The sequence below is a fragment of the Ursus americanus genome, chromosome 17, assembly GCF_024610735.1.
Source record: "Ursus americanus isolate L20-20 chromosome 17, mUrsAme1.1.p, whole genome shotgun sequence".
In the NCBI taxonomy this organism is placed as follows: Eukaryota; Metazoa; Chordata; class Mammalia; order Carnivora; family Ursidae; genus Ursus; species Ursus americanus.
Genome location: NC_142143.1, coordinates 23,927,847 through 23,952,266, shown reverse-complemented (window position 1 = coordinate 23,952,266; position 24,420 = coordinate 23,927,847). Strand labels below are relative to the sequence as shown.

At 43.3% G+C, this 24,420-nt stretch overlaps 1 protein-coding gene across 1 annotated transcript in view; it reads left to right on the top strand.

Annotated features, from left to right (window-relative positions):
* ELK3 (ETS transcription factor ELK3) overlaps positions 1–23,963 on the top strand; it is a 66,732-nt gene extending 42,769 nt beyond the window's left edge. The window contains exons 3-5 of the mRNA XM_045779480.2: positions 4,677–5,456; positions 15,227–15,349; positions 21,455–23,963. Coding sequence (XP_045635436.1) covers positions 4,677–5,456; positions 15,227–15,349; positions 21,455–21,553 — 1,002 coding nt within the window. The 3' untranslated portion in view covers positions 21,554–23,963. The remainder of the gene's footprint in view (positions 1–4,676; positions 5,457–15,226; positions 15,350–21,454) is intronic.
* Positions 23,964–24,420: the final 457 nt, after the last annotated feature.

Sequence of the window (24,420 nt, the reverse complement as noted above, 5' to 3'; positions counted from 1 at the left end):
AAGTCACTTAGCTCAACTGGACACAGACAGCATTTGTCAGGTTGCCAGGCAACTGTAAGCAACACATACTTGTGGGTCTGGGAGGACGGGTGAAAAAATCAACTTTCTGTAAATACTCTCATCACTTTCCATAATAAGAGCCTGTCCCCAAGCACTCTTGTGTCCTGGGCGGTCTCAGCCTGAGTCTTGTATCCCCTTCCATTGTGGCCAGGGGCTCTGGAATCAGACTGCCCACGTATTAGCTTGGGACCACAGGTAATTTATACTCTCTGAGCCTCAGTTTGCCCATCTCTAAGATGGGGATCCTAATAGTTCCAGTCTCTCAGAGGATTAAATGAATTAACGGTGGTCAAGTTCTTCATACCCAGCCTGACAGATAATATGTGCTCAGCAACTACTATCTATTATTTTCTCAGAGAAAACTCCGTTTTCTCAGAGAAAACTCCTCACGGGAAAAACTCTTGAAAGGCAATCTCCCTTCGGAGACCACAGAGAGATCTTCAAACGTACATGTGCTCCCAGGGTCTGCCCGCGGAAGGTAAGGGGCTATCAGATCAGTTGTCAGGCATATACCCGCTCTGAGTCTACCTACTCCCTGGGTCTCAGGCCATGGGCATCCTGGTGGGGGGCTTCCTTACTGGCTCCCCTCCTGTGAGCGGATTTCCCCTGTGCACAGTTGGGCTCTGAAACAGCGGGGCTACGGTGCCCTGACCTCCTTCCTGGACCCTCTGTACCCCTTCATGCCCAGATTGTCCAGGTAGCCAGATCTACTCCTCCATCTTTCCTGCTGGAATAGACCAGCAAGGCCCACACTGGTTCTTTCCAAAGGTTTCTTCCTCCTTTCGGTCATCTCCATCCCTGCCTCTGTAACCTTTTCCTAAAAAGCTCTGCGGTGTCCTGGTAGCTCTCCCCCCAGAGAGGCTGCAGCTACCGCGGGGGCCCTCTTGCTATGGTTGAGTTCAGTGTCCTTTGTGGAGGCTCCTTTTTTATCTTCAAAGTAGGGTTATGGCAGTCAGCATCCAGCCATAGAAGGTTCCCACCACCTTCCATTTAAACATGTAAATGTTTTGGATGGACCTCAAGACCGTTACGCTAAATGGAATAAGAGAAAGACAAATACTGGATGATTTCACTTATGTGTGGACTCTAAAAAAGCAGAATTCCTACAGAGAGTAGAGTGGTGGTTACCAGCAGCTGAGGGGTGGGGAAATGAGGAGTGGCTGGTCAAAGGTACAAACTTCCAGCCACAAAATGCATAAGTTGCGGAGATCAAAGGTATGGATGGTGACTGTAGATAACAATACTGTATTATAGACTTGCAAGTTGTCAAGAGAGCAGATTTAAATGTTACCACCACCACAACAAAACTGTAATTATGTGAGCTGATGGGTGTGCTAACTAACCTAATTGTGGTAAACATTTTACAATGTATATACATGCATCCAACCTTCATATTACACATCGTAAACTTCACAATGTTATAAGTCAATTGCCTCTCAGAAAAGCTGGGGAAAAAATTCCTCATGTTCTTTGTTAAAAAACAGCTTCATTGCAGCATAGTTCACATACCATCCAGTGGCTCTATTGAAGGATACAGTTCAGTGCCTTTATCTACAGAGCTGTGCACCCAAAACCACAGTAGATTTTACGGCATTTTCACTGTCCCTCCCAAACCCTTTTACTGTGACCCCTCAGTTCATGTCACCCCCAAATCCTAGGAAATGACTCTGTCTCTCTAGGTTTGTCTTTTCTGGACATTTGATAGAAACAGAATCCATCATATACGTGGCCTTTCTTTCCCTTAGCATAACGCATTCAAGGTGCACTGACGTGGTTTCATGTGTCCGTGCTTCACTCCTTTGTGTGGCTCGATAATATTCTGTAGTCTGAATATACCACATTTTTTTATCCATCGGTCAGTTGATAGTCATTGAGTTGTTCCTTATGTTCTTTTTTAAAAGATCTTATTTATTTATTAGAAAGAGAGATGGCGGGGGGGAGCAGAGGGAGAGGGAGAAGCAGACTCTGTGCTGAGCATGGAGCCCAATGCAGGGCTTGAACCCACGACCCTGAGATCATGACCTGAGAGGAAATTAAGACTCAACTGCTCAATCAACTGGACCAGCCAAGCACTCCTTCTTTATGCTCTTTTTAACACATGAAAGCCCCACTCTTTGAGACAGTTCCTAACCATTTTTTCAGGAGGAGGGGCCTTTTTATTATTTTTTTAATTACAGCCCCAAATTACTCCTTGATTTGCTTATGCATATAATCCCTGCTCAGATGTTATGTTCTGAATGCCCATAATAAAATCAAAGGTTAAAATTAAAGGTTTTAGAAAAGATTTTTACAAGAACATGCCTAAAGTTTCTCTTTTTTTTCTGTGTAATTATTTAGGCTCTAGTTAGTCAGTTTAGATGGATGTTCAAACTGGCTGAGGACAAAATAAAGTGTTCACCTAGGGAGAAAAATATTAATGAAAGCCAGAAATATTTTAAAATTGTAGCAAGCATGCTTTCTTTTTACTGAGGACCCACTCTGAGTCAGGTGGCACCAGTGACACCCTATTTAACCCTAGCCTGCCGGCAGTGGATTTCTCCTAGGCATGTTGTCTACCCACGCTGGGTGGGGCACCTGCCGAGATGCTGTCAATGAGGCCAAGGTGGAACTTGTAAGTTTCCCAAATTTCTCTGAAGGTTTGTAAATGGTTTTCAGCTTTGCTAGTGGTGAGTGTGCAGTTGAGGTCAGATGGGGGTAAATGGCATTCAGTAGGTTAAATCTGCACTCCCAGCACCAGGCTGCCAGGCACTAGAACTGTTCAGCGTGGAATCTAATGTGCTCAGGGGTGGGAGCCTCCTGTGTGCTGGTGCTGAGCGTAGGTTCGCCAGGATTTGCGTTACTGGGATTTCCGGTGCTGAATGGGGACATTGTGTGTCCCTCCCTTCGATGCATGCCCTGAGGGATTCCTGCTTAGAAATCTCAGTGGCATAGTAAATATGCCCTCCCCTCTGGGTGGCTGGATAAATTCACTTCCGGGATTTGATGATCTGTTTAAGGAGGAAAATTGCAAATCGACGTGCTATAATGTAACAAGAGGGAAGGCAAAAACATAATGTACTTATGTTTATAAACCAAATGATGATCACAGAAGGAACATCAAGTTTAATTAAATTTCATCTCTGTGGTATATTTGAAAGTTGCTAAGAGAGGAGATCCTAAAAGTACTCATCACAAGGAAAAAAAAATGTTACACTCTGTGTGGTGATCGGTGTTAAACTTGCGACATTATGCAGTATACCTGAAAGTAATACAATGTTACCTGTCAATTCCATCTCCATTTTGAAAATTTCACCTCTGCTAAGGGGTTCTTTGATTCTCTCCACCCAAACTTTTGTGGAAATGTGAAACAGCTTAGGCTTCAGAACAAGTAGATCGTGGTGGTTTTGGGGCGGGATTACTCCCTATCTCCGAGCTTGTGTCATAAGATGACACCTTCCGCCCTCCAGGAGGGTGAGTGTGAGAACAGATCAGATAGCTTGTGTACAACATCCGGTATGCAGTAGGTGCTCAATAGGAGTTACTGCTTCTAAAGTTCTTCTCTCCCAAATGATTTTTTTTTTTTAACACCCTCACTCATACCCAAGTTGTAGAACAGTTTGTAAGGAAACATTCTGAGTCTTTTCCCCATAGGATGGCGCTGCTAGCTCTTTGTGCTTGAGGGAGACCATCTTTGTGTGGAGCGCCTTGCACCCCACAAAGATTTGATAGATATTTGCTGATGTTCCAATGCAATAAACCTCAAGAAGAGCAGATAGCCTGTCAGATGAAGTATGTTCTCCCAAAGGGGTGTGAACACTTCTGCAGTGATTATTAGTTTTAATTTTCATCCTAATGTTTGAGGACTTGGAGCCATAAACTTGAAGAGCCAGAAGTAGATACTAGCAACTTAAAATACTGTAGGAGTGATGTAAATATCAAAGTAGACAATTTGTTTCTCCTCCGGTGGCTTTCTTGGCAGAAAATTAAAAAGGAAAAATTGGCTACATGATTTAAGAAAACCTTGTGGTGCTTGGCGATAATAACTTACATTTCTATAATGCGTTCCAGCTTACAGAATGCTTTCCCATTATTATTTCATTGAATTCTCACGAGTCCCAGAGGTAGGTAAGACAATACTGCATATGGTGAAGGAAGTGCTGCTTCGACCACTTACCTACCATGTGGCTTATGTGGGTCATTTAAGCGCTCTAAGCTTATTTTCTTAAGTTTTAGAATGGGAGGTAAATCATTTAGTTTTTAGGTAATAACACCTTCCGTTTAGGATCGCCGTACAGATGCTATGGGATGATGCGTGAACACCGTCGGCCCACAGTAACTGCTCAACAAATGGGGACGGCTGGGACGTTACTAGGTAGGATAACCCTTACTTCCCAGATGAGGAAACTAAAAACGACTGTGGCTGTGCTAAAGGTCGCACCGTTTGTAACAGCAGAACTGGGAGGCAAATCGAATTCTGCTGCCTCCACTCAAGGCCCCTTTCCGCCGCGCCTTAGCCAAGACACGTCAGTCGGGAGAATATTTTGTGCAGCTGCCAGCAAAATTCCCCATGACCACGAACGTCTTCCTCCGTTTCTCTGGTGCACTGATCTTTTCAATGTCTCCTCTTGTGTTCACAGAACATCATCAAAAAGGTGATTGGGCAGAAGTTTGTGTACAAGTTTGTCTCTTTCCCGGAGATACTGAAAATGGACCCTCACGCGGTGGAGATGAGCCGGGAGAGCCTTTTGCTGCAGGACAGCGACTGCAAGGCCGCTCCCGAGGGCCGAGAGGCACACAGACACGGCTTGTCGGCCCTCAAAAGCGCAAGCCGCAACGAATACATCCACTCGGGCCTGTACTCGTCCTTCACCATTAATTCCCTGCAGAACCCACCAGAGCCCTTCAAGGCAATCAAGACGGAGAAGCTGGAGGAGCAGCCGGAAGACAGCCCTCCCGTGGAAGAAGTCAGGACTGTCATCAGGTTTGTGACCAATAAAAGCGACAAGCACGCCAGCAGGCCCGTGGTGCCCCTGCCCTCCACGTCTGAGGCCTTCCTGGCCTCGTCGGCCTCAGCCAAGGTCTCCTCTTTAATGTTGCCAAATGCCGCCAGCATTTCGTCCGCTTCACCCTCCTCGTCTCGGTCCCCGTCCCTGTCCCCCAGCTCGCCCCTCCCTTCCGAACACAGAAGCCTCTTCCTGGAGGCCGCCTGCCATGACTCCGATTCCCTAGAGCCCTTGAACCTGTCATCGGGCTCCAAGACCAGGTCTCCATCTCTTCCCCCAAAGGCCAAAAAACCCAAAGGCTTGGAAATCTCCGCGCCCCCGCTGGTGCTCTCTGGCACCGACATCGGCTCCATCGCCCTCAACAGCCCAGCTCTCCCGTCGGGATCCCTCACCCCAGCCTTCTTCACCGCGCAGGTAAGAGCCCGTGGGGGGCGGGGGGCGCATCAGACTCCGTGGTGTAGCGGAGAGGAAGAAACAGCAACCCAGGCTGCTTCCTTCTGCCCTTCAGAGGATAATCTTAGGGCCCGTAGACCAAAGTCATGGTGTAAGAGTGAAGGGAAATTACTTTTCCATCCCCAGACCAAGGCGTCCCCCAAACCAAGGTTACAGTGGGATGCTTCACAGGTTTCTTGCTTTTAGTGGCTGAGGGTGATCATAATAGAGAACATGCACCCTGGCCGTCAAAGCAGATCCAAACAATATTTTCCTAGGGGAAGTGGAGCAGGCCAAGTGACGTTTCGGAAGGCATTTGGGCTTTATGGATTTTTGGGGGGAGGGGGCAGAGGGGCAGAGAGAGAGAGACTCTTAAGCAGGCTCCACCCCCAGCGTGGAGCCCAGTGTGGGGCTCAGTCTCATAACCCTGAGATCATGACCTGAGCCGAAATCAAGAGTCAGACATTTAACCGACTGAGCTGTCCAGGCGCCCCTGGGCTTCGTGAAATTTTTACGACAGAGTCCTCTCTGGAGGCACTTGGTAAGTAGCCATTCGCTCTCTGTTGCTAAGAAGATAGATGTTAGGCGATGCTTCCGTTGCGGTTGTCAGGGTGGCTCTGCGTTGTCCTGTAGTCTCTGACAAGAAACGTCAGGGCCACGCCAAGCGGTGGGAAAGAATCTTCAGTAAAAGCAGTGCTTTTCTGAGAAAACCCGTTACTAACGCCCACGAGAAGGCAGCCTGTTCCTTTAAATCTGCGAGGCAGGTGCTCTTTCTTGCCCGGCGGGCATTCGCAGGGCAAGGGCAGGGCCGCCGGTAAAGCCTGCTTGTGCTTCCTCTGGAGAACTGGACGCACTTCGGTGGCAGAGGTTAAGCGCGTTGGCTTTGGGGTCACAGACGGGATCCGGCTCCTGGCTACCCGGCTGGGTGGCAGTGAGACGGTGGGCACTTGCTCTCTGAGCTTGTGTCCACATCTGTGAAATGGACCGTTGCGAGGACTGACTGGGACGGTGGCCGTGGTAAGAGCGCGAGCCACAGCCGGCAGCTATCCTCCTGCAACCGTGAGGCGGGGGGAGCTCCGCTGCCCGCCCCTGTGCTCCGGGCCGTCACTGTCCTCGCTGTAACCATCGTGAGGGGCAGTGGCGTCCTAGAGGTTCACGTTTGCCGGTTACGGTTGGAGACACTTCGCACTCACCACTCCAGTTACCCTTCGTGGCAGGCCCGTGAAGTAGATACTCTCACGTGCCGTTTTCCAGCTGAGGTACCTGAGGCACTGAGGTGAAGTAACTCATCCAGGGTCACACAGCTAACAGGTGGTAGCAAATTTGAACCCGCTCATTCTGCTCCGGAATCCATGCTCTTAAGTAAAATGTTCTCGGTGTGCCTATTGGGAAAACACCCAGTTGCCCCTGATCGTAGCCGTCCGTGGAGTCTGCCAAACATCCGAAAGCAGCTCTTGGCCACTCTCCTCTCCACGGCTTCTCCCAGCTTGTGTCCAAGGATCTTGTGTCCGCCCAAGCTTGCGAGCTGGTGGTAATGAGCGTGCCGCCATGGATGGGAGGGCTGAGCGCTCAGCGACTGGGCAGAATGAGCATGTGTGCTTTTACTCCAGCACTTTCTGATCAAACAAAATGGTCCGGAGACTAGGGACTGCTGAGTAAGTGGCTCAGAGACAGCGGTTCCTGAAGTAGCTCCGAGAAGGGACTTGAGAAGTGGGCCAGGGGGACCATCCGAGGAGCTCCTCCCCTGGCCTCCTTTGTGCTGACAACTGCAAGGTTGAGAGAGGTCTCAAGCCAGACCGAGGTCCATTCAGATTTCCGTATCTGCTTTCTCGGTGAGCCTGTATCTCCATCTCTGAACAGATGCCAGTCCTGTCGTCTCAGGAAAACAGCTCAGGCTGGCCCTGGGGTTTGGGATCTGGACACAGTGAATTTAGGGTGGCTCTGCTCAGTGGGACTGAGGATGGTATGGCTGGGCTGAGGGGAGGACAGACCTTGACATGAGGTAGGGATAGATCGAGGATGTGAACAAGGGGATGCTAAACTTGGGACTGGGAGACAGGACCTACTAGAACAGCCTAAACCAGGGGAGGGGAAAGCATCGGAAAGCCAAATGCTTTAAGAGAGGACTAGTGCCTTGGGCAGATGAGAGTGAATGGTCCTCAGCCAAGCTGCGAGCGCAGGACCTTGCTTGCGAGTTGGTGTCAGGAAGTCCAAGAAATGGGACCAGGGTTTCCCAAGGAGAGGGAGGCCAAGGGCAGGGTCTCGTCCCATGACAGGGGAGTAGAAGTAAGGTCTCTGGCTGAACGTGCCTTTGGATCAAGCCCAGTGCTGGGGGTGGCTACCAGGTAGTGCTCTGAATGATTTCGAAGGAGCTAAGGGTTGGCTTTGGGGGATGGTGTAATCTCAGGACTTGAATTCCCTCACCTCCTAGCAGTGTCAGCTCTGCACCCAGCGCAGCCGAGAGTGGCCGACAGGGAGGGAGAAACCAGAGAGAGCAGAGAAAGGGCAGGACTCAGGTGGGAATATTCATTCACCCAAGTGGTTTCTCTGAGATCAGACAGGACAGTCACACCTGTCTCGGCTTGACAGTCCTCTGGCTCTTTAGGGTAAGGCTGGAATCAATGTAGGATTTGGATTCTCAGAGATTCCCTCCCCCCAGAGTTGCTTTGAGTGGCTCAGAAACTAACCCTGGAGCCATGGCTCTCCCTCCGTGGACAGTCAGAGGCAAGGTCAGGTCCCAGGAGCCGGCCTCATCCTGAGGGGTGAGCCCATTTCCCTGAAATCCCCCCAGGGGGCAGGAGTGAAAGCCTTTCCTTTACTTCGAGGTCAACTCTGGGGGTTTCCTCTCCCAAAGGAGACTTGGGGCTTTTCTCCCACAGGCAGCAGTGATGTCTTATTCCCATAGCTCATTGGTTTCCCTCTCACCTTAGCACTTTCAACTGCAGAAATTACTTGCCTCTGTGGGGTGTGCTGTGTGCAACGTGACACTGTTTGCATGTAAACATTTTGTTACCGGTGGGAACCTCCTGTCAACTTTTCTTAACCATTGGCTTTAGAAGAAATGAAAGGTGTGCTCTAATAACTTGATACCCTGAAAACGAAATTCCCATGAACTTAGTTTATCCCAAGAATTGTTTATATTTTACTAATTTGTCCCAAGAATAATTCCCAGTTATTTTCAGATAGAAATATGGCAGGAGGAAGGGTAGGATTAAGAGAGTCTTAGCATGAACAGGGTCATGTGGTTACAGTTCCCTCCTGGGATCATATTAAACCACCTACCTTGCATAGGCCCAAACTCAGATTTGAAATGTCATCTACAGTGTGGTGTACCTGAAAAATGTTCGTCATTCTGCCTCTCGCCCGAAACCATAACCTCCATTCCCATAAAAAATACTCGTGCTGCATCTGTTGGGATCTGTACAATGCAGTTGAGATTACTCTTGATTGTTTTAAGGAACCAAGATTACGAATATAGACAGACATGATGATCACCCAGACACCCCTCAAGCATGTACTACGAGGAACTGAGGTCACAGAATACAAAAGCCAGCTGCGTACCAAGAAGTGATGTAGTTGGAGCTCAGCCACTGAGGTCATGTTGGACTGTTGGTAGAAAAGCAAGGATGTTATCTCTCATGGCTTGAGCTCTAGAAATTGAGATGAGGGAGGAGCCAGGATGCGAAACCCTCGTGGTTCCTAGCCAGGCACCATGGAAGCCTGAATAGTGCCCGCTGGAACTTCTGCTTCTGTGTGTCTTCTGCACCTTGGTGTCCTCTGTCCCTCTTCCTTCCATTTGCCTCTTCTGCTCATTGTCTCCCGCCCCATCTTTTAGCATGTACAGTTAGTTGAGAATTGGGAGTTGGCACATTGCTTTTCCCTTCGTTTGTGCCAAGGCCTCTGTTACTCTCATGTGTGATGTTTCAGATGCTGAACTTGGATGTATGCGGGCACTGGGGCACGAACTCACCGTCAGAGTCTGAGCATGCGTGCCCCAGGCTGTTTTATTAGCGGCGGCCTTGAATGGCACTAATTGGGTAGAGACAGCTGGCAGAGGACCGAAATGCGAGAACCTCCTTTCATTTACTGGTGAATGTAACAACTTTGGGCCAAAATCATCAGGTGGGAATTTGGAGTAAAATGGATGTGTATGGTGAGGAGTAACCCAGGGTATATTGCATCCTGCCCCAGCTCTGGAGTGGGTTCTCATCTTCTTGTCTCCTGAGCCATTATCACAGAGGAAGAAAGTTTGTTTTTTCCCTTCATCCCACTCTCTACAACACTTTTCCAGTTTAGCGTTCAGATTTCTCTATACTGACCCTACAGGGGAGAGGTTGTCCTTCAGAAGCTCCTTGCAGTGGAAGATGTTGCCAGTAGAGTTTTGAGGACTTGACCCTCCCTGGGCTCTGGGCTGCCCAGGATAAAGGAACTGTGGTAGTGCCGTCCCTCTTTCCACCCTGGGGCCTGTCTCATCTCCGTCTGTTGCTGTCAGGGTCCCACTGCCTCCTCCCCAGTTCTGCTTTTACTCCTTTTCCCCCTCCTACCATTGACGACACCTAGAGGCTTGTGGAGTTCTGTTTTGTCCCCGTCATTAAGATCAGCACAGTCAGTGCTACGCAGACTTATGTGTGATTCTTAAGGTCTTTAAAATTGATGTTTTTATTGGACTTTGGGCAACTCCAGGAGTCTCCAGAGGTAGTTACCTTTTTAATTTGAGGATTGTTTTTAACTCCAGAATGGCACTGTCGTGGATTCTGTTGGCGTCTATGAGAGACTAAGATTTGTGATGTTTGTTGGTACAACAAAATGTTAAGTGGACATCCTGATTGCCTCTCTTTTATCTTCTAAAGCTCAAAAGACTTAATTTTTTGGTATCTCAGATTACCGAATCAAATAACCTGCAAATACTCCTTGTTGAGTGGCTGATGCCCATCCTTTTTAGTCAGTAAATGGTTACTACGGTAATTTCTTCATTTGGGAGATAACCGTTAGACATCTACCATTTGCTAGTGATTGGGGTGTACAGAGGCGAGCAAGATAGTTCCTGCTCTCATGAGCTTATAGCTTGCTGTCCAAGAGGTGAAGAATATGGGGCAAATATAACTTAGGGTGATGTGAAATGATAGAGGTCCCTGAAAACTGGATGAGGAACTTTTAGACTTGTTTTGATAGGAAATTAAAAGCTTGCTGGGGTTTTAAATCAAGAGATACAAAAATTCCTTTTAGAGTCTTTCAACAAATAATTGTCAAGCATTATGTGCAAATCATTGAAAGGATACCAGAGGTACGTACAGTGCCTATTTTTAAGACCTTATGACCTAGCCAAGACAAGGCATAGAGACAGTGGCACGTGGCAAGAGGCAAATACACAGTGCAGAGAAGCACCTTAGGAACAGAAGAGGGGAAAGATCATTTAGTTCAACATATAGGAACTGAGCACCTATTACGTGTAAGGTGCTGCACTCGGAGCTGGGGATACAAACGTCAATTAGATAGTCGCTGATCATTAATAGCTCATAACTTGCCTTAAGTGGTTTAATATACCATCCCAGATCAGTACAAAAGAAATACTAAGGAAGAAGGTATTCATTTTGCTGGGGATGGGGAAGGATGCTGACAGGGCTTCATGGGAGGCGTGTTCACACTTGGGCAGCGTGTTGAAGCATCAGTAGCAGTCATCTGGCACATAAGGTGAGGAGGGCATTGTAGGCAGGGCAGCAGCTTGAGCCAAGCCATAACGATGTGAAATAGCTTAGTGTATTAGGGGCAGTACAGTAGTTCAATAAGGGACAGAGGGATAAATTCCAAAGGTGAAGGATGCGGTGGGAGATGGGGCATGAGTGACACAGAGTTGCATTTAGAAATCATCCTGATGAATTAGATTCGGGTGGGGTGAGGCTGGAACCAGTTAGGATACTATTATAACATTCCAGATGAAAGATAAGGAGGATCTAGATCTAAGGCTTGGACAGTGGGATGGCGCCAAAGGAAACAGATCTGATAGAGATAAAAGGAATTGGCCACTGGCCTTGGTGACTAACCAGGTGTGAAGATTGTAGAGGAGAGCCAGGCGTTGAGTATGAGGAGCATGGGAGGAAGAATAAGCTCATGGTGAGAGGTTGGTTACAAGTTCATTTTGGGCCTGAGCAGCCTGTAGGACATAAAGGAACAAACATCCAGCTACAGCTGGAGCTAAGGAGTTTGGATCTGGAGATAAGTTAGGGAGTCACCAACATGTAAGGGGTGCTTAAAATCATGGAAATGGTTGAGATCACCTGTGGAACGGGTCTAGCACAGGGAGGTATGGGCTGGGTAGTCAGGGAACTGGTAGGTTGGAATTCTGTAGTGTTCAGGACATATCAAGCAAAGTAGGAGGGTTCATATAGAGAAATTAAGGAGCATATGAAACCAGGTTATGAGGGAACCTAGAATTGTGGCCAAGGAATTTTTCCCCCCTGAAACTGAAAGAATTTCAAAGGAATATAGTATCTTAGGGTGATTGATTTGGTGGTGGTGCTCGGAATAGATTGGAAGAGGGACCAGAAGTACATGGGCTGGTTTAGGTGGCATTTATTAATGCTATCTCTAAGGTGATGGGGCCTTGAATACAGCAGGAATGGAAATGGGGGGAAAAAATAAGAGTTCAAAGATGGATCCACAGGACATGCCCAGATGTTGCAGCAAGTGAGGTCATTTTGCATCTTAGTGATGAGGATGCTGGGTTGTAGACAGGGCTGTAAGTCCAGGGATCATGTCTTGTTTTATCTTTGGATCTCTGGCACCTGATACATATCAGGCACTCAGTATTTCTTGAGTGGATAAATGGGTGGTGTGGTATTGTTGATACAAATAGAGGAGTCATAAGGAACACTAGACTTGGGAAGGTGAGGAGTTCCGGTTTGAACAGTGGGGCATTCCAAGTGGACATGTCCAACAGGTGACACATGAGGGGATGTACCTAGAGCTACAGATCGCTTCACCTCATCAAGTATTTAGAAAGTGGGTACTACAGGAGGAATAAAGATGAGCAAGATACCTTAAAGGCTATAGAAAGAGGTATAATAAGAATATGCAAATTACCATGAGGCAGAAAATGTTTAGAAAAAAGTGGTTATAAAGTGTTATAAAGATTCAGGGAAAAGAAAAATGTCACCTGATTGAGGGAAAAGCAGAGAAGTCTCCTTTGAGGAGGTGGTTTTGATGGACAGAGGGAGGCAGGGGTAGGAAGGAGGAGGTCTGAGGGCATGGTCCAGCCAGAGGGCCATGAACCAGGGCACTCAGGTGAGGCATGTCTGGGCAATGCCAGCTTACCAGGTGTAGCTCAAATGTGCAGGCTTTGTGGGAGACTGTATTATGTGGAAGAAGAACTGAGTTGAGGGGGATGAAAATGAGATCCTGGTCAGATGGTCTTTCCTCTTGAACATCAATCCTCTTTGCCTTGGGTCCTAGGGCATCTCCTTCCCTGTAGCTGATGGGATCAGAACTCCCTGTCTGCCATTCAGAAGGGCCCATTTGCTAAAATATTTTTTAGTGAAGGAAGAGGAAGCATGCATTTTGCTTGTGGCTTCTTTCTTCAGTATCTAGCCCTCAGGCTCAGCCCACCTTGTCTGACTCCAAGAGCTTGTGGAAAGGGGCTCTGAAAACTCACAGTGTCCTGGAGATTACCCAGGGTGAGCATTAATAGGAACAGTCCTTAAAAGAGCAACCAAATAGTTTTTTCTTTATAACTACAGGATCTTCAGGTAGAACAGGGATTGGGGGGGGGGGGCGAGAAGAGCAAATGAAGTCATTTCACAATATTTATTTGCATATGTTATAAAAGATATTGCAAACGATTAAACATGTGAAACAGAAGACTACTGTATTCTGAGTACATCCTGTATCCCTTTGAAACAGATGTGCAAACATCTCCCATCCAGACCTGGGTACACATTTTAGACTAAAATAAAACTTCTATACTTCATGTATTGCTCAAAGGATTAAAACAGAATGGATGTATATTTATGGCCATGAATAAGAGAAAGACAGGTATGTAGTCTAGAAGACTTATTTGGGACCTTCATTGGTAAGTAAAATAGGAGGCCCTGAACACATTGGTTTTTGAATGTTAATGTGGCATACTGTGGCTGGAATTCGGTTCCAGAGTAACATGCAAATGTTAGTTCTCAGAAGACCTGAGTTTGTGGACTTGAGCCTAATATGACAGAGGAGCCTTGAAGGTACTGGCTGACTTGATTGGTTTCAGAACATTGAGTACTTTTATACATACATTGAGAATTTCTCCCATGAACAGATGAAATTCATTGAATAAGTATATTGAGTACACTTGTGATTAACACTTCTTGAGTATTTGGTATGCGCCAGGCACATATTAAGAGCTTTACATAGATTATCTTATTTCATCTTCCCTGGCATTTTTTCCTCCCCATTTTATAGATTTGGAAACCAAGGTATTGAGAGGTTACCTAGGTAGTAAGTAGTGGTTCTGAGGTTGGAACCCTGGCAGAACCCATGCTGAACCATTAAATCTTAATCGTCAGACCAGATGGCCCGGCATTTTTGTGAAACTGCCTTGGATTAGAAGTGGGAAGTGTATCCAAAACGTATTTATCCTAGTAACCTCATAGGTTATTCTATGTGTAGGAAATGCTGTGGAACCAACAACTTAACATGGTATAAATTAGTTTACCTTTCAGCAGCTTCACAGTTTGAGAACCTTTGGGTGTTTGTCTCCTTTCCGCTGAACAGAGCGAACCTTTCAACTTAGGTTTATGCCAAATATTCTCAATAATTAACGAAGCTGCTGAGGCCAATTCTAGGAAAAAATAACACTTTAGCATCCAAAGTGATGCAATCTGCAATGCTGGCGCCTTTGCTGTGGTTCTTCTTACACAAAGCACCTTATTGACATCACAAAACCACTGAGGGGCTCCTTCTAGTCAGCAAAGGTGCAAAACCACTATGGGCCAGTTTGCCTCAGCTGAGAATAAAAGCCATGCAGACATAACCAGCTGGGGTGAGTTGTTTCTTCTGTCCCCTAGCTAGCTTGCAGGCCAGGACTCCTGCTGTGTGTGTGCAAGCAAATGCACTCCTTGGCACTCTCCTGGGAAACCCAGAGTTTTGGCTTTACACCCAATCTAACAAGAAAGAATTTTTTTCCCCCTCCAAACCATTGCCAGGGAGATGAATTCTCATCAGCCCCATATCCGGAGTGGAATCTGGAAAACCCAGTTCAGAACTTTTGAAGAAGCTGCTATAGGGTATTTTAACAACAGATCCTAAAATCTTAAAGGGCCATTGATACCCACAAAAGTGAAGCTTGAGAGGCCCTTTAAAAAAATGTGTTTGTAATGGATGTCCACTGTAGGAAAACAAGAAAATATAGATAAAAAATAAAGCCCCTTCATGGAATCCCATTTTGTAACTACATGTTTCACGTGGGAAGGGAAACAAATTGAAGAAAGCACCTGAATGAATGTTGCTTTAAACTTGAATTTTACAGTGTTCAGAATGTTTAGGTAAGGTAACTTGTCCATACTATTCTCCTTTATAAAATTGTTAATACAATACACTCAGCACTGAAGAAAATTAAACTGTGGGCAGCCTTGCAGAAATTACATAGTTGTCAGATTTTGCTAAGACGGTAAGGCTTGTTTCTTGGTTCATGGCTAGTGCACCTAGCCACACTGCTGATCATGGCCAGAGTCAGGTGATACCTTTATCAAAATCTGTGTATGTGCTTTCTTTCCCAGACACCAAATGGATTGCTTCTGACCCCGAGTCCACTGCTCTCCAGCATACATTTCTGGAGCAGCCTTAGTCCAGTTGCTCCACTGAGTCCTGCCCGGTTGCAAGGGCCAAACACGCTGTTCCAGGTGAGCATTTAGAAATGAATGTTTAAACACTGAGCTGCTAAGGGGTGTGTTTCCCCAATAAATCCTGCAAAGGTAACAGAGTTCTACCCTACATTTGGGTAAAATGTTAAGTTTCCAAAGGGAGTGAATGGTGCTGCAAAACCCAGCCTTCAGAGGCAGACATTTTCATCGAGGCAGAAATGGTATACTCATGTCAGATACTGACAAATGGAACAATTCTCAAAGTGTTTGGGTATCTTCATTGACTATGAAAACTGGAAATTTATTAAGGAAAAGGGACGACTTTAAAAAAATTAAGCAACATATTGACATCACTTGAAATAACAAAAATTGTGAAGAATGTCTCCATCCTGTAATAGAAAAGTTATCTGTATAATTCTATGATTCATAATCAAGTTCTTCTTGTTCCATAATAAGAAAGGAGCATCCAGGGCATTTGGTTAAAAACTAAGTCTTAGCTGCTTTATCTTGCACAACTCCTGTTACTAGGTAGGCCCATTTATTATTTATTCACACACTAGAATCTTGCAGCAGCATTGCTTGCGATCATGTGGTAAACAGTATTTCCTCTTTGAGACTCAAAGACTGTTCCTCACAGACAAAGATGTTACTAAGAGAAGAATAGAAAGGGTCCTAGGGACAGGAGTGAAGCAAGACGAGAAAGTGAAAACCCCCTCTAACTCTAGCCGGTCTGTCTCATCCACCCTGAATCCCATGCCTGCCCCCCCAGGGTGGCTCACCCAAGCTAGTTGTGGTTCTTTTGTTCCTGTTGCATCTAGCACTGAGCACTTTGTATTATGATTGCCTGTTCACCTGGTGATCTCCCCCACTGGACTGTGGGCCCTCAAGAGGCCAGAATGGCATCTCGTTTCTTGTTTACTGTGGTGCCCGCCCCCCACCCCATGTCTGGCCACATTGCTTGGCACACAAATGATGCTTAGTAATTATCACTGACTAAAGGAGTAGATACGAGTTGGGGAACCTGGCTGGCTCAGTTTGTAGAGCTTGTGACTCTTGATCACAGGATTGTGATTTCGAGCCCCATGTTTGGTATAGAGGTTACCTTAAAAAAAAAAGAATAAATTAAGAACATAAGTGTTAAAAAGATCAGGTCTCTGTGCTTTTTTGAGTTGGTCATTTTGCTTGTCAAGGTTAGTATTGACCTCCTTTGTGCCCGGAGCTTTACATGCTGCAATTTAGGGTCTTGGAAGAAGGGTGGAGCTAAAGAGGTTTTGGTTGCTATCTTGCTTCTCTGGTTTCCTAGTAAGGTTGAGGTAGGGCTGTCATGATGTGACTGTGTATTCCTGGGTAATAAGGTTTCTCTTCTGGGCCATCTTGTCATCACAAAAAAAGTGAGCTATGGTCCTACACAGCCAACATGTTGATTCTTAGCCCTTTTAACTCCGGCAGGGAAACAAAAACTAGAAGCAGTGAGCAAATGTACTACCAGCAAAAGTTTTAGGCTAGTCATCTTTTGATGGAGAGCTAAAAGACCTTACTTGCTCAAAGTATTCAGAAGGGAGCAGCAGTATTCCAGTATTAGAGCTCCTGTGTAGAGCAGAAGGAAGGAGTTGTTTGGTGCCATGTGTATAGTAAGCTCCGTGGGTACAAGAACTGCAATCTTACTTTAGTCCTAGAATCTAACAGAATTCTCTGTAGGGTTCACTAGGTATTTGTGAATAATGAATGGAATCCCACTTCCCTCCTTACTGGGAATTCTACCACATGATTGGTACGGGGCGTGGTGATCTCCCAAGGAAGCCATGGAGAACTGTTGTTTGTTAGGGAGTTCTTTGGGATCCCTTGCCCTAGATCCTAAACCTTTTCTAGCCCATCACTCTTAAAAGTAACAATGGTTGGTGTCCTTAAGTTTTTCTACACATTAGCAGGATATTTGGAGCTCTGGATGTTGGACACACATACCCTTTTCTTTTCAGTCACTACTGTAGACCAGTGGCTCTCAAAGGTAATGTGCAACAGAATCAGCTTGGACGGTGTGTCAAAAGATTTTGCTGGGCCCCAACCCCAGAGTTTCTGATTTAGAAGGTGTGGGATTATAATCAGGGTCTGATTATAACATTTTTTCAAGATCCTAGTGATGCTGCTGCTCCAGGAATCCACTTTGAGAAGCACAGCAGACCAGTGGTTCCTAATTTATAACTAGTATTCTGCAGAAGAAATTGCTGCATTTAAAGGCCACCTACTCAGAATTTTAATTTCACAAAATGTACCTATCCTCTCTACCACAGCCATTCAAAAACAACAAAACCCACAAATGGGTGGTAGGAATGGGGAAAACAACCATGTTTAGATGGTTGTTGGCAGGGCCTTGTGCCCTCTTTCTGTGATTGGGGTCCATAAAACTAGGGAAAAACAACTGTGTACCTTTTGAAATATTACTCTTCCTATGATAAGAGCAGTTGTGATAGAAGTTGAAACTAGGAGCTTTGAAAACAGTAAATAAAACATGGTAAGAGGAATATTCAAAATTCAAATTATCAGCAGTGTCCCTTTTGAACTAATAATTTTCTTTAAAAATAACCCTTTCATATTTACTAGACACGGAGGAAGAAAAGAAATACACTTGGGCTACAATACATTTTAAATAATGCTGGCAAATTTCCTGTTGTGAGGATTGAAAAGTAGATCAGAATCCTTAGGGTAACAGTTGAAAAAGCTGAGGAGTTTTTGCACAGAAGGTCCACTGATGTCATTATTGTGGCAACTTACAGCAGATATTGAAGAATTTAAGGGAAGGAGAGAGAAGATATTAGCTCCTTTCTTGGAAGAGGTATATTTAAAAATAAAATGAGACTGGTCTGAACTGAACAGTTTGGCATTTGGAGCTGACCTACAGGGTGTCTGTTTCACTTCTGAAACAGATTTTCATCAGATTTGGCATAGGTACAGTTAGTATCTTGAAACAAGACAGGATTAAGTTGTTTGTTAAGATTTTATTTACTTGACAGAGATAGAGAGCCAGAAAGCACAAGCGGGGGTGAATGGCAGAGGGAGAAGGAGAAGCAGGGATCATGACCTGAGCTAAAGGCAGACGCCCAACAGAACAAGCCACTCAGGTGCCCCCAGAATTAAGTGTTCACTTGAGAATGTTTTCTGAATGTTTTAATTCAACAAATCTTACTCAGAAAATATTTGCAATGCTCTGTTATCAGGGAGTGAGGGGAATATACAGTATGGGAATAATAGATATATAAACAAAATGTTACAGGAACCCAACAGGGAGTAGCTTTCTAGCTGGGGACTAGATGAAGGCTCCAGGGAAGAAATGGCACCTTAGCTGGGAAGAAAGGACAGGATTTTGGCAGAGAGAAAAGTAATTTACATGATTTGGATATGCAAGTACATAGTCTGTCCAGGAAGGGAATGGGTGACTGAAAAAGCAGCTCTGGTCCTTGAATTAGGTATGCTCAGGATTTTCCACCTTAGTCTTTTGATAACCATGGAAGATTTTCTAAGCTGGAGATAACAGATATTATACTATTTTTTTTTTTTTTTAGATTTTTAAATTTATTTGAGAGAGGGAGAAGCAGACTCCCCACTGAGCAGGGAGCCTGACACACCCTGGGATCATGACCTGAGCAGAAAGCAGATGCTTTACGGACTGAGCCACCCAGGTGCCCCTAAAATCTCTATTTTAGGAAGATACTGCTGATACCAGTGTGGAGGAAGGACTGAAGAAAAAGCAGAAAGTGCAAGGTGCAGGAAGATAAGAGGAATATTTATACTACTATAAATACTGAGGGGAAAAAAAATAATCTTTTAGAGTAGAAGAAATAGGAATATATTTAGAAGACATTCCAGAGGTAAAATTAAGATTTTTAGTTAGGTTTGAGGAGTAAGAGGTACTGAAAATTAGGAAGAGGCAAAGGTTACTTAATGTGATTAAAAGACTGGAAATGCTAGAAGAAGTTAACACTTATCGAGGGCTACTGTACGCTAGACGTTGTTCAAAGCACTTTTCATGGCTTCTCATTTAAAACAGTTGACCCTTGAACAATGTGGGGATTAGGGGTGCTGACCCCCACCTTACAGTTGAAAATCCATGTATAACTTTTGACTCTTCGAAAACTTAATTACTAATAGCCTAATGTTGACCGGAACCCTTTCTGATAACAGTTGATTAACACATATTTTGCATGTTATATGTATTATTATGCTGTATTCTGGTAATAAAGCAAGCTAGGGAAAAGAAAATCATAAGGACAGTACTATTCTGTGTTTCTTGAAAAAATCTGCAAACCTGTGTTGCTCAAGAGTCGGCTGTACTCCCAATAGTTCTTTTTGAAAAGATAAGATAAGGAAACTAGAGACCCGGAGATGTTGCTCAGTTTACCGAAGACCCTAGGTTAGTAAGTGGCAGACCCTGACTAAAGGTTAGGCTCATGCTCGTATCGCCACTCTCACCCACTTCAGAGTGAACACGGAATAGCAGGTTTTTGGTTAGGACGCATTGATGGGGACGTCTAACTGACAGCAGGAAAGGACTGTGGAGTTCAGTACAGGAGAAAGGAAGGCTGAGAACAAAAGTTTGGGGGGAACGTTGCAACTTAAGCGAGTGGAAGGGGGGAGTCAAAGATGAAACAAGCCAGAAAAGTCAGGCAAAAGAAACTACAACTGAGTGTACAGAAATAAAGAACAGAGGGCAGAATCAATTTTACACTTTTTAAAACAGGAAGATTAATAAAATCAAAACCTGATTCTTTTGAAAACACCAATAAGATGGACAAAAAAAACAAAATGAGAAAAGATTGCAAATAAGCGAAGAGAATGAAAATTCAACACCTGCTCTTCATCCTATGTTCACTCTTAAGTCAATGAGAATAGTAATTAGGAGCATGGATTTTAATGGAGTATAAACTATATACAAATAGATTTGTTAACCCAGCTGAAATGGATAAAATTCTACAAACTAAAATTCCAAAGTGTCAGAAGAGAAACAAAAACCTTGAATATGCCAATGACCATTAAAGAAACTGAAATACTATTTAGAGAGCACACTCACACCAAGCCTTGCCAAAAATAAGTTGGGCACTTTGGTACAAAAAGCGCAGGATCTTTCAGAGTTTAAAACTTGGCTTTACTGCTTATTAGTTAATCAATCAGAACTTACTTGAACTTTGTTTTCTCTTCTATAAAATGGGGATAACCAAACTTACTTTACAGGCTCCTAGATACCAACTGAAATGACAACCTCTGATAAACTGTAAGGCACTAGACATAAGTTACTGAAATAGTTTAAGAACTGAACAAATATACTCTATTGTACTTCTAACGTGTGCTAGGTTCTGTAGTTTGATAGTGTTGAAATTTAATATTAACTTATCTAGACTAAATAGAAATCAAACTGGAAGACAGCCCAGGAGATCATTTTGACACATCATCGTAGACAATGAAAATCTAGCTGTGAATAGTAATGTAGTAAAAGGAAGGAGGCCCTTAATTATTCTTGTTCAGTTGGGAGTATAGTGGTAGTATTTCCTTTAGACCTGAAAGTTATCAAATCATACACTTTTATACCGTTTATCATCTTAGTTACCAACAATACAGAAATTAACTTTACTCATTGTTTTGTCACTTAAGGGTGATCTATTAAGTTTGGTATTATTTATCATTGTAATTAAAAAAATACTTCCTCGGCTCTAAAATATATTCTTGCTTTCTAAATCTTTTAAGCTAAAACATTTCTCATTTTTAACAGTTACTGAGAAGCATCTTTATAGTACTCTGGAAAAACAATGGCCATTTTCAAAATACAGCATTAGAAATTTTACATGTGAATCAGCAGAGTCTGTGGTTTTCAAAATTACTTCAAAGCAAATCAGCATTCTAAGTAGCTTGGAACCTTTTAAAAGGAGTATTAGAACGTGCTTTAGCACCATCCGTACATTTTTTTCTAGTGGCGTAGGCATATATAATAGGGACATTTTCTGGGCCTTATCCCTTGTTTGATGATCTCTGTAAAATAATTTGCAACCCCTCTGTCCCAGGGGTGATCCGCTTATGGTCTGCCTAGGAATGTAAAGAATTCAAGTTTGTCCCAATGGGTCTGCAATAATTATTTTAAAAATCTTCTGTCCCCTACAGTTTCCAACACTGCTTAACGGCCACATGCCAGTGCCAATCCCCAGTCTGGATAGAGCTGCTTCTCCAGTACTGCTTTCTTCGAACTCTCAGAAATCCTGATGACATCTGGCCACAGTTAAAGACTTATTAACTGATGAAACAAATTTGTCCCCATGGGCTAGTTTACCTGTGTCATGAGAAGGACGTTGTGAAACCCTCTGTTAATTTGGTTTGCACTTTTCATAACATGGATGGTCTAGATTTATGTTAGCATTTTTAAAACTTTTTTTTATATTCAAGTATATATGAAGATCTGTTTGGCATTAAGTGATTTTTAATGTTTTTGTTTTTATATCCTCTTAGCTCTTAAGTGTTGAACACTGTTGACAGTGAAGAACTTTTCTTAATGGTTTTCAGTGTAACTAATAAGGATGTGAAGCTTTTTTTCTAATTAATTCCGCATATGCTGAACTATGCTTATAGACACTATAACCAGCTGTGCCTTCCTTTGCATTTAGTTTTATGTAAATGGTTTATATATTTTTTAGTATTAAGAGAAAATGTTTGAAAGAAAAATTAGTATAAAACAGCTCTCTAGTAGAATCATTATTTTTCACAAGTAGGCAAAAATGAAAGCATATTCATATTTTTCTTTTTCGCTTTCAATTGTATAAGAATTGCCTGTTTTTATAAAAGAAACTAAGCCATATTTAGAAAATAAACATTCATAAAAGAAAATGTTCTAAAGTGCATTTTTAAAAAAAAAACTTTGAAAGGCTAGCTACCTGTTTACAATCTTTTAGATCCTCCCAAACAAAAACCTGAGACGGAAATCTACATCAAGTTCACTCTACCCATGCCCTTGGAATATCTCCTGTGTAAGCATACTGTTTTCAAAAAATTAGCTGTCGTTCTCCCAGTTTTCCATAGAGAATCACACCCCTGATACATTTTCCTGTATCGTTATGAGTTAGGGTTTCTCTAAACCTCTAGAACTGTAACATTTAAACATCCTATGCTTAGGAAGAGGCTCACAGACTGGTTGATGAACACAATTCTTAACATCAGGAATCTTCAGGTATAAGGTATAGCCCTGTTTGTGGAAACTGAGAGGTAAGATACACTGCTTTATGTATTACTAAGTTTATGGTAAGAATGAAGGAAATTGGATAGAAGAAATATGACTCTTCAGGAACCTCACTGTGGAACTGAACTACTAATAATCTGGAGCGCTTGGCAGTAAATTCTTTTGTGTAGCATAGAGCAGTGATGATAACAAACAGCAGGTGCCACTCTAAGACACTGTTCTGTACATGAAGTAGGAAAGTTCATTATAATGTGAAGAGAACTGGAAAGTGCCCAGTGCTTTCAAGATCAGATTATCATCCCTAACTGTAAGTAACAAACCAATTTGAAAAGTGGCTGATTCCATAGGTGTTAAATGACAAGATTATGAAAAAGGGTAAAAAATAAAGCTTGTAAAAACTAAAACTTACAATGCTTAAAATCTTGAGATTTTTCAATCGGAATTAAGTGTCTCTGTGTATGGGGATGTATAAATCTCTACTACACACTTTTGGATATAAAGTAAATTCTAAAATCCACAGACCTACTGTCACTTCCTCATAAGCTGAGGATAATCCTGTACTAAAATAAAAGAGCTGGTGCAGGGAACTGATATTTACCAAACATGAAATGTTAAAGGTAGAGGGGGCCTTTGAGAATGCTTCTTAGCACTGTTTCCAGATAAGACAATTACACAGAAGCAACTGGGAGTTGCCTAAGGTCACACAGCTCATTAAAAGTAGAACAGTGATTGGTGCTCAGTCCAGTTCTGTTTTCCCATGCCTACCTGTAAGTAACTACTGGCTGAAAACTGCAGGTTAGGTAGAAAAAACAGGTAACAGGATATTTTTAAAAAATTTGTCAGATAAGAATGTACCCCAAATGTCAGATTCTTACAGAGAAACCAAAGGAAGTTAATCAATGTACAAAAATCTCAAACCAAAATATTTTTAAAAAAATGTATATGATTGAAATACTCAAATGACTATAAATCTGATTCTTGTATTTCCTTCCTTGAAATACGATGATTAACCCACATTCTAACTCTGTTTCTTAGAAATGGAAAAACGCCATGATTTTTATGGATCAAGAAACTCACTCACTAAGACACAAATACAGAACTGGAGGTACTGAAGTATAACCCTTATAAGCTCTGCCTCATTCTGTGTGTGTGTGTGAACAATTATTTTAGTCAGAAAATAGATTTCAAAGGACATAACTTTTTTTCCTTTTTATGTGTCTGCTTCATCAGTGTTAAACTGTTATGGCTAAGGTTTTATAGAACTATAACCTAAACGTTCTCTTTGTACACATCTTTTCTATGAGTGCATATCTTCATTCACTTTCATATATGTATCAATTTTACTATTATTTTTGTTCAATAAATACTTTGTGATAAAAGGTGTGAGGAAGCAAGTGGGTTGGTTTACCTCCATTTACTTGGGACGATCCAAATTTTACTTCTCTATATGTGTACAAGTTGGAAAATAAGTCTTGTCATCTAACCTTAAATATGATACATCAAAACATGTTATATATCTATGATCTGCTTTACAGAGATATTTAAGGAAACAAATAGAATTGTTGAGGTTGACTTGGGTGGGGGGAGAACAGGTTTGAAAAGTGGTCCTCTGATCTTTTAAATCTCAAGGTCTACCAATCATTCTATACTGAAATAGGGGTAGGTGAGGAGGAAGAGAAGAAACAAATTATCATTTATTCTTCTAGCTGAAACTAATATACTCAATGGTGAAAGATTGTTTTCCCTAACATAAAGAACATGTTGCCAATTCTACTTCAACACAGGACTGAAAGTCCTAACCAAAGTAATTAGGCAAGAAAAATAAATTCAAATTATAAAGGAAGTAAAGCTATCTCAATTTATAGATGATACGATCTTATATTTAGAAAACCTTAAAGAA